This window comes from Alligator mississippiensis, chromosome 1, assembly GCF_030867095.1.
Source record: "Alligator mississippiensis isolate rAllMis1 chromosome 1, rAllMis1, whole genome shotgun sequence".
NCBI lineage: Eukaryota > Metazoa > Chordata > Crocodylia > Alligatoridae > Alligator > Alligator mississippiensis.
Window position 1 is genome coordinate 106,840,981 of NC_081824.1, and position 10,100 is coordinate 106,851,080.

A 10,100-nucleotide genomic window follows, 5' to 3' on the forward strand; every position below is an offset into this window, starting at 1 on the left:
TAGAAATCTCATTTTCAGCCAAAATTTATCCTGTGTATGTAAAGGCCCCTACAGAAGAGAAGCCGGGACACTGTTTTGGGTGGTGTGTGCCACGTGAAGGGACATCTTCCTGTGGACAGGAGCATGCCCTGTGGGGAAAGGCTATTGGTGGCTTCTGAGCTAATGGTGGACCAAGCCAATTTCTGCTCTCACCCTTTCTGTATCTATGTCCCTGCTCAAGCGACAGGTTTTTGTGGGTGGATTGTAAAGGGATTAGGGCGAAAACCCAGGAAATGGCCAGGGATAATTGCAATGAAGATGCAGTCTAAAGGTGCCAGAAGCAACAAAAGCCAAAGAGAGGTTAACTAGATAAGATGTTTTTACTTGAAAAATACGCAGTATTTCAGGGTCCTGAAAGAAACTCAAATGACAATCATTTACAAATAGTGTGTTTACAGAGAATTCATTCTGGTCTGTACCTTTGCTCCCAAATTATGAAGGTACAGCCTTGGTCCCTGGACCAGGTGTATGTATGGCTTCTAATGTCTGTTCTATTAATTACAGGGGAGTTCATTTTTTTAGTCCCTGATTATTTTTCTAACCAATTTGAAGGATTTAAGCCTAGGAAGCGCTGGATTTCATCCAAATCTTCAGCCTTCTTGAACAGCTGACATCATCTTGGTCCACAGAGCCAGGCTTTTCTTTGAATAACATTTAAGAGACTAGGTCACTACCTAGTTTCTTGAACTACTTTCAAAGGACCTTTTTGAGGAGCAAATGGTTCTGCCTCTGCCAGAAAAAAAATGCATGACATGAAATATTTTTAAAAACAGTTTTTTAGCATAATTTCCAAATGTTTTGTAATTTCCAGTCAGTGATAGCAAACTGCTATTTATTTGGGATACCACTGCCATAAGTTCCACATGACAGACTGGGGGATGCTGGCTTGTGCTATACCAGAATGTATATGGGTTTGAAAATCTAAATTCTAATATTAATATAAAATAGCCAAAGAAAGATAAGACAGAAAGCAGTGACTAACAGATATTGTTCCTGTATTTTTTTTCAGTAAAGGATTTCTTTTCATTTTCAGTATCTGCTTTCCTTTTTAAGCAGTCTCCCCTCTAAATAGGGATAATAGGCTGTCTGCTAGAGTGTCTCTGTTAAGCAGATTTAATATGTTTAATACTGTGCTATATAGGAATGCTCTCCCTCTCTTTTTTTAGCATTTCTTACAGAAGCCATGATCGTTACACTTCTCCTTTATGCATTGCTGGTTTAATGTGTAAAAGAAAATACTTGGTTTTCTTCACAGAGAGGATAAGACTGCAGTTTCCTTACTCAGTGTCTTTTCTTTTAGTTGTCAGCAGCTTAGAGTGCAACGGAAACCAGGATGAATGTCTTATTGTTCATCCTTTCTTTGAGGCTGAGATTGCCCTTGCCAAGTCTTCAAGTAGGACTTGAAAGACCCTCTCTCTTTTTTGCACTCCCCTCCCTCATCTGAATTAGGTTCTCCCCCTTCTGTCCCCACAACTCAGTCTCTCAAGCAGTACAGGGCTTAATGGAAAGGGTGGGCGGCACAAGCTGTGCTCTGCTGACCCAGTGGCCTGATCCAATCACAGTGAAGATTGAAACCCTTCAGCCCCCCCCCCCCCCCCCCCCCCCCCGCCTTCCTAACTTCAAAGGAGAAAGGAGAGGGCTAGGGTGGGGTTTGCTACTCAAGTCTTTAGCCTTTGCCTGCCTCTTCTCCCAATAAGAGCAGGGTGAGCTGGAGCTAAGGAGCAGGGGTATATCTTAGGCGTGAAATACCAATAAGGCTAGATACAGCCTCTTACCTGCCAGATTCACACCAGCTGTCTAACCCTTCCTGCAGCCACAATGGTTGAGGCATTCTGTGCTACCTGGAAGCTTGTTGATAGCCAGAACTTTGATGAGTACATGAAGGCTTTGGGTAGGTAAAAGGAGCCGCTGCTAGTCTTCTACCGGGCTGTTGAATTTGTTGGTGGCATTTCGACTATGTTTTCCAGCAGAAGTAGATCGGAATATGATTGTGGCTTTCCGATTTTGCACAGTATTAAGGTATCTGAGATATTTCTGAATTGAACCATAGCCCAAAAATTAATCTTGTTTGTATGCGCTGAATAAGCTGTATGGCATTGGAGAATAAGAAGGATTCTGTTGCTTTGCTGCACTGTGATTTCAATCGGTGTTTCATTCAGTGTCAAAACTAATCTGAAATTGATATAAATTACACGCTGAGTGTGAGTTAGACTGCTCTGGGAAGCTACCAAAAGAGTGTATGCATTTTTTAAACTTTAGTCCAATGCAGCGGTAAAGGTTGGCTTCAATCAAGCAGGAAGTCCCTCTCAATATACTGAAATGATAAAGAATGCCATCTCTGTAAGCTAAAAGTAACTATCACTAATTCAGTGACAAGAAGTTGCCATGCTGCACTCTTAACCCCAAGTTCATGATCATCACAATGTATCATGTTACTTAGGGCAGTTGGGAGGAGAGAGGGTTACACACACATATATTATAATATGTATATAGAGAGAGAAAAAAAATGACCATGGAAAACTAGATAGATTCAAATATAGTTGGCAGAGAAGCAAGGCATATGTCTAACTTTTTGGTATATGTAGCATGATGGTTTCAAAGGACGAAGGTTCTCTATCTCAGAGTGTGATACAGGCTGTAAAAGAAACCAGCATCCGATGGATTTTTATTTTCTATTGATGGCTTAGGAGTGGGTTTTGCCACTCGGCAGGTGGGAAACGTGACTAAACCCACAGTGATAATCAGCAGTGAGGGGGACAAAGTAGTGATCAGGACCCAGAGCACTTTCAAGAACACAGAAATCAGCTTCAAACTTGGAGAGGAGTTTGATGAAACTACCCCAGATGACAGAAATTGCAAGGTACGTGAAACATTATTTTAGGCCGCAGCATTTTTTTGAAAGTCTTTTGGTGTGGCAGGGTTGAAAGACACTAATATAACTTCTTTTGTGAGCATTGGTTGTAGCACTGAAAAGGAGTGTTAGAAATGGTAAAAACATATCTTACACGTCTGGAGTCACATTCTTATCTAAAGCTGTATGTTATGCCTCCCTGCCATTTTCTGCTTTCCAATATGAACGAGTTTTGCTTGGTGCTCTTTCTAGAGTGCTGCACCACAGTCACTTTAATCCATAGATACTTTGGGAGAAGATATCTTTCCCCATAGCCTATGAGGGGTGGGGGAGATGTCCTTTTCAACTGGAATGAGAATGAGGAAGCACGTGCTACATGTAACTTTTTGAGGCTTAAAAAATTGTTATGCCGCAACCAATGTAAAACTGTCTTTTTACATTGCATTGGAACACACAGGACAACATTTATTTAATCTGTTTGTACAAATAAGAATCAAAGTGTTTTCATGTTAGAACAAAGGGATTAAAAGGTTTAGCATGAAAATGAGTAGAACTAGTTTATCATAGTTGGCTTGAGTATATTTCTTGAGGAGAATCCAAAGAGGCCACTGCATACATTCCCTGCAATCTGAGAAATATCTCTACTGTTTTTACATAAATCCTTTTCTGTCTCTTTTGACATCCCACAGTCAGTTGTGACCCTGGACGGAGACAAACTAGTTCATGTGCAGAAATGGGATGGCAAAGAGACAAAATTTGTTAGAGAAATCAAGGATGGAAAAATGGTTATGGTAAGTAAAAAAGATAAATGAGCGCATACTAAGCACATGCTAACAAAGCCACTTGTTTAGATTCATAAATATTATGAAGAATTAGCATTTATGTAAAAGAAAATCTAAAGCTAATTATGACAAACGTTGAATGAGATTTGTTTAAGTTTGCCTATTTTCTGCTTTTCATCCTATTTCTAAGCAAAAACAAAATACTTCTAGCATTGTTTGAGTAGCTCTGTTTATTTGTCTTCAGAGTGTCAATCACACATTTGAGGGAAAGGTCATTAAATACAGCACTGATGGAAAAAAAGTATAGACTGCAAAACAAAGTGCAAAAATATGAGTTATGTGAATAACTGTGCATTAATTTATTTTAGATTGGTGATTATTTACATCCATTAAACTAAAATTGCCTCACGCTTGAATGTTTAACTAGTTTACTTTAAAAATATTTGTGGTGAAATATATATTTTGGTATTGTATGAGAGAAAGGGATTTATTTAATTTAATGATGAATAGAGTATTCTTGCTCCCTTATTTACAAAACAATGACCCAGAGAACACTTTCATGTGGAAAATAAGCATTTATATTGTTAACCCTTCTTCTCCCTGAGTCCCTTTGGAAACAGCATTATAACATGGGGTGAGACTGAAATTATCACTGAAAAGGTGCATATATTTTAAGAACCTAAAGCACTTTGGTAGCAGTTTCTAAAATATAGCTTCTGGGCTGAAATTTCTCATGTTTATTCTTGGCACAAAGATGGAACTTTCTAATAAGAAATCTGTTCAGCCACTTTTTATTTCTGTTACCTGGCTATTAGAGAAACAATCTTTTAGTTTAAGCTTTATTTTAAAATTGTTTAGATGCTGACTTTGTAGAAAAATAATTCCACATAGTTTAAACTAAAAGTATCAGATTTGTAGCTAGTCAAGGAGAAAGGTATACTTTTTCAGCAAACAATGATATTTACATGTGCAGAAAACTATCTTACAAGAAATTTGAACATAGGGACATGGGGTATTCCAGATAGGCAAGCGAATATCCCAAAAGTGCACAGACATTTGGAGTTCCACATACTGACATTACTAATATTCAACAGTTACAGCTACATAAAAGAACTGACTGCAATTTTTTTGGACATATGATACCCTTGACATGTGCTCCAACACATACTAACTAGTAGTGCATTGAAATATGAACACAATTAATACATTTGATTCTTGTATTGCACATTTTGAAGTGTGAGCTATTCCTTCTAAGGACATTGAAAGCCCAACCTGTATTGCAAAAGTTAGGAACTGCTAGGTACCAATTCAACTTTATTCCTTATTTTAGTTCCCTTGCATATTATAAGTTACTTTGTACTGAAAACAGGAATGAGAGAGTTTTGGTTTTCTGCCTCTCACACATTTAAAATCCCACTATTACTAGCTGCCATCCTAAGGCTGCCGTATGTTTTGTTTACTTATATATATATATATATATATATATATACACTAGAATAATCTATACAGATTCCTTAGTGTATATATAAAATGGTTATGAAACATGGTGTTTAACTTGTCTACTTTTTCTTAAACTTGCAGACTCTCACCTTTGGTGATGTGGTTTCTGTTCGCCAGTATGAGAAAGCATAGAACCTATCTGTTTCCTGTCCAGGTGTTCCATCTGCTGGATGGATGAAAGTCCCATCCGCAAATGAATGTAGGTGAATGAACGTTGCTGGCATGGAAGGTTAATGAAGAGGTTGGAGTTTGTTTATTTGTTTTGTTCTTTAACAAAAAAAACTTTATATCATTGAATTGGCAACATTTTGTTCTGTAAAGTGCAACAGGTTGAATTTTGCATTAAATCTCTGAAATGCTTGTCTGTCTTTTTTTACAACAAATGAAATATTTGATGTGTTTTGGAAAACAAATCAAACTGAAATTAAAATGTTTTTAAACTAGTACTTTTCTTTGCATTTACAAGACTAGTGTTTTAGTACTTTGGATGGGGGTGATATGAAACTCATTTTTCTACATGGCTTTTAGCACTGCAGTGGGCTATGCTGAATGGTGGTGGCTACATTGACGTTGGCCACTCTAGAAATGAGTTCTGTGACTTCACACTGCTTTAGTGATTTATCTTTGCCTGAGAAACTCAGGGTGGGAATCTCTCTATGAAGATCCAGGTATGTAGGCAGAGAATGAGAAGAAATGTGCCCTTCCTCACTGACCAATAACAATATTACAAGAGAGAAGGACTGGTATGTACAACCTGAGGCAGAGCCCCAAAAAATCAGTGGAAGTGCCCACTGAAGTCACTGGACAGACTGGATCAAACCCTTACTTTATTGATTTTTTTTTTTTTTTAATGTGGTTAATGGATGAAATGAGGAGGGACTTCAGTGCAAAGGAGCAGTAAAAGAAATTTAAGACGGAAATGCTTCATAGACTCAGGGAAAGAGAAGTAAGAGGGAAAGGGCAGCAGCTAGTTTAGCAGTAGCTAGAGTTTGCCTTTCCTAGACTCAACAGAGTTAGGAGACCTTGTTTTCTCTGGGAGGCACATAGTAGAAACTCCACAAGATGAACCTCTGGGAGGTTGCTCTTCCCTTGAAATTCATCTTTTATTGTAGGATGTACTATGGGCCTTAATATGCAGCACAGTTCGAAAGAAAATACTACCCTTTGATACAGAAATCAACATCTTAGTCATCCTCAAAAAGCATCAGTGCAAAATGGCTCTTTATCTATATTTGTTTCTTGAAGCATAACTAGAAAATCTAAAATGAGTTTTATGTTAATTAAATGACTTGTTCTAAAAATGATGGGGATCATTAGAAACCACTCTGATCATTTTTGAATAGGATGGGATATAAATCTAAACAACAACAGCAACAACAATAGTCCTAAACCACCACAGAAGTGAAACATAGCACTTTATTTTGTAGCTTGTGGAACTGGATTCAGTTCATTCCAACTTCTTTAATCTGTTTATGCAGCTTTGAAGGGCTTCTTCTCTCTGTAGTGGGGCTTGTATTGGTTTATTTAAATCACAGTCTCAGTGTACAAATGCAGATCGCATGTCATTCTTTAGTCTGGTGTACATAGCAGCTGCCTGTGTGTTCACACAAATCACGTGCTTGCCTTTCCCAGCTATGCCATTCCCAGGGATGCAAGAGCAGATGCTTTTGCTTCATCTCCATGGAAGGAAGCCATGGTTCTTTATTAGTGGCATTCATTTCCATGACAACTGATTTACGGTGTCACCAAGTAAAAGAATACAGTCTTTATTACATGTAAGGATGGGAAAGAGAAAATGAATATAAAAGACTGGTGTTCAAGTGAGGTCTGCATGGTAGATATTTAACAAAGGAACTTTTTATCATTTCTGTGTTTTAGTCTCCTAATATAGGTTATAATTGCATTTAAACAAAATAAACTATTTCCTCTCCTCTCATTACTTCATACCCTAAACACACATGTCCTACAAGTAACAACCACCCAATAAAACTTTATTGAAGGAGCCTTTTGCCATCTCAAAGGTAACCATTAACTCTAAATGTCGGGATGAACTTAAGGCTATGAGAAGTAGTGTTTGTGAAATGCCTTTAGGATTACTTTGAGTGGTGAATAGGAAGATGGAGAAATGACTAAGGCAAGGGACCTGCAACTGGGGAAAGATGCAGCTATTTCATATGTAGTTAACAATTTTGCAGTGCAAAAATCTGAAAAAAATAAACATGAAAGGAATGCTGCATTCAGTGGGTGGAAAGCAACTGCATATTTAGAGGACAGAACATAGGGTATAGAGGTAGAATGGAGGGGATAATTCCTGTGATTTTCTGCTATGAAAATATCACCAGACTGGTTACATTTGGACCTCTCACTTTGCTAACTAAAATGATTCTCACTTTGCTAACTATAATTGGAATCACAGTGTTCACATAATATGAACAGGCTGTTACTTGTATTTACAGGAATCTTTGTTATTCTCTTCACCTTATTCTCTTTCTTTTAGCTCTCAGCTCATTCATTTCTTTTAGCACTTCTGTATTTTCTGGTGTTGTATCCATTCTGACAAAGCAGGGAGGTTTGTTGTAGGTCCCAAGGCAAGAGTTTCGGACTCACTGGGAGTGTCTATATGAGATGCTTTACTGCGCAGTAGAGCTAATTGTTGCATAGTAAGCATTACTGTCTACACATGCAGACTTTTACTGCACAGTAATTTCCTCTACTCCGCAGTTAAGTTGCTGCCTACAAATGCTCAGTATAGCATGTGTAGATGGCCAATTGCTCTCAGTCAGCCAGCAAATTTACTCTTAGTCAGCCAGGCTATAGGGGGTGGGAAATTGTTTCCTGCCCCCAGGAGCTCCCAACTGCTGGGGCAGGCTTTGCCACCAGAACCTGGGCAGGGACAATGTTCCCCTGCCTCAGCAAAAGGGAGCTCCTAGCCTCTGTTCCACAATTGCAATTGTGGAGCGGGGGCTGGGAGATTGTTCCCAGTTCTGTGACTGTGATCACAGAGCTGGGGCTGGGAACAGGCTGGGAGCTTGTTCCCAGCCCCAGTTCTATGACTGCAGAGCAGAGGCTGGCAACAAGCTCCCAGCCCCTGTTCTGTGATTGTGGAGCTGGGGGTTGGAACAAGCTCCCAGCCTGTTCCCAGCCCCAGCTCCACAATTGTAATCACAGAGTCAGGGCTGGGAATGGCATGCCACTGGCACTTCCAGGTGCACTGCTGGCACTTCCGGGTGGTGGGTTCAGCCACAGGGGGACCAATTCTCCTGGTGCCCCCACTCTCTGGCCGGTGCTCTCAGGGGGAGCACCAGCGCTCACGCCTGCCACCCCTGCCCAGGAACACTGGCTGTCAGGGGGTGCACCAGCACTCTCAGAGGGTGCACATGCACTATATGTCACTAGTGGCTGGCCAGGAACTGTCCTGGTCAGGGGCAGTTCCCACCCTTGTACCCTGATCAGATGATCAAAGAGTGGGGCTTGGAAAGAGCTTCAGGGTAGGGACAGGTCCCAGGCCCCTGCCCCATCTGATGGTGGGGCTGCTAGCAGATTCCTTGCCCGGTCAGGGGCTTGCTGCTATCTGCCCCACTGGCGGATCAAGGCAGGGGGCTGGGACCTACCCCTCCCCTGCAGCTCTTTCTAAGCCCCCTGCTCCTGGTTGAGGAGCTAACGCCAGGAGCTCCCTTCTGCCAGGGAAGCGGGACATTGTCCTCTCCTGGGCAGGGTGCAATCTCCCAGCCCCACCAGGAGACAGCTGTCTCCTGGCCTTGTGCTCTCTGCCAGCCCCTGCTTGCTGCAGGGAGCTGGTGCAGGGCCAGAGTGGGCAGGACCAGACTGCTACCTGGAGCAGCAAATCTGGTCCCGAATCTCCGCAAACGTAGACGCCTGCCTGGGATGGGTTTACTCTAGAGTAATTTACTCTAGAGTAAACCCACCCTTCAGCCTTTGCACATGTAGATGCACCCACTCTGCCACATCACTTTCTTATGTGCTGTTGCTTACAGACTGGTGTGCTTAACCATGCTAACCTGATGGGCTGCCGGGCAGAGATGGACATGGATTTGTTGATTAGTTCTGGTATGTAAGTTGTTTTGGAGCATCCTTTTAAAGGCACACTATTTTTAGAATTAAAACTGCCATCTGTGTTACTAAATGAGTAGACCTGTTGCCATAACTTTGCTTTACAAAAGTGAAGTATACAGCTTGAGCCTGAGTCCTGCAGACATATTGACACTGTCTATATATGTCATTATGTGAAGGGAGCACTTCTGCTAGCTCCCATGGAACTGGTCTCAGATGCAGCAGCCCGCCAGGGCCCATGAGCATACAGGACTATACCCATAAGCAGAAGTATAATTTTATTCCTAGTAATGGAGCTGATCGAGCCATATAGGTTTGTTCACAGAGCTTGGGCGTTGGTTTGTGCCTGGAACTCAACCAAATTCCATTCACCTGCCACACTGCTGTTGGTTTTTCTTTCCAGCTATAGCATTTTTTTTTCATCTGCGGATCTCAAGCCACTTTAGGAATGAAAATCACACTAACCCTTTGCCACAGATGGGGAAACTGAAGTCCAGGTGCCCCACACTGTAGGTTAGTGGCTGAGTCAGTGCCTCTGAGCAGGGACCATCCATTAATGGATGGCAGTAACTCAAGCTGGGTTCAAGTGTTTATCACCGATTTTCAAAATCTGTCTTGAGCACCTAACAAAAGCTTGGGAAAATAAATTTTAACTTGATGGTCTCAAGTGAACAAACTTCCCCCCTCCACAAGCCATGTTCAACTAAAACTGGGTTTTTTACAGGAGGAGGGAAGGGAGAAACACATGACCTTAGAGAAAATTGTAACCATTAAATATGAAGTGACACCCAGTTAAGCAGCCATTTCAGGCAGGCAATGGCTGATGGGATACAGTGGCAGCGTGTGGCTGGGGAAAA

General features: G+C 41.1%; 1 protein-coding gene across 1 annotated transcript; it reads left to right on the forward strand.

The window, feature by feature from the left end:
* The first annotated feature begins 1,680 nt into the window (after positions 1 to 1,680).
* Positions 1,681 to 5,618, forward strand: FABP7 (fatty acid binding protein 7). Its single transcript, XM_006273281.4, has 4 exons — positions 1,681 to 1,930; positions 2,727 to 2,899; positions 3,580 to 3,681; positions 5,254 to 5,618. Exons 1-4 carry the CDS (start codon positions 1,858 to 1,860, stop codon positions 5,302 to 5,304), a joined length of 399 nt encoding a protein of 132 aa, XP_006273343.1. The 5' UTR covers positions 1,681 to 1,857; the 3' UTR covers positions 5,305 to 5,618.
* Positions 5,619 to 10,100: the final 4,482 nt, after the last annotated feature.

Bases quoted from the DNA above. Each gene is read 5' to 3' on its own strand.
- FABP7 (XM_006273281.4), top strand. From the start codon at position 1,858: ATGGTTGAGGCATTCTGTGCTACCTGGAAGCTTGTTGATAGCCAGAAC. The intron at 1,931-2,726 runs GTAGGTAAAAGG...TTGATGGCTTAG, and splicing joins TGAGTACATGAAGGCTTTGG to GAGTGGGTTTTGCCACTCGG. The intron at 2,900-3,579 runs GTACGTGAAACA...GACATCCCACAG, and splicing joins CAGATGACAGAAATTGCAAG to TCAGTTGTGACCCTGGACGG.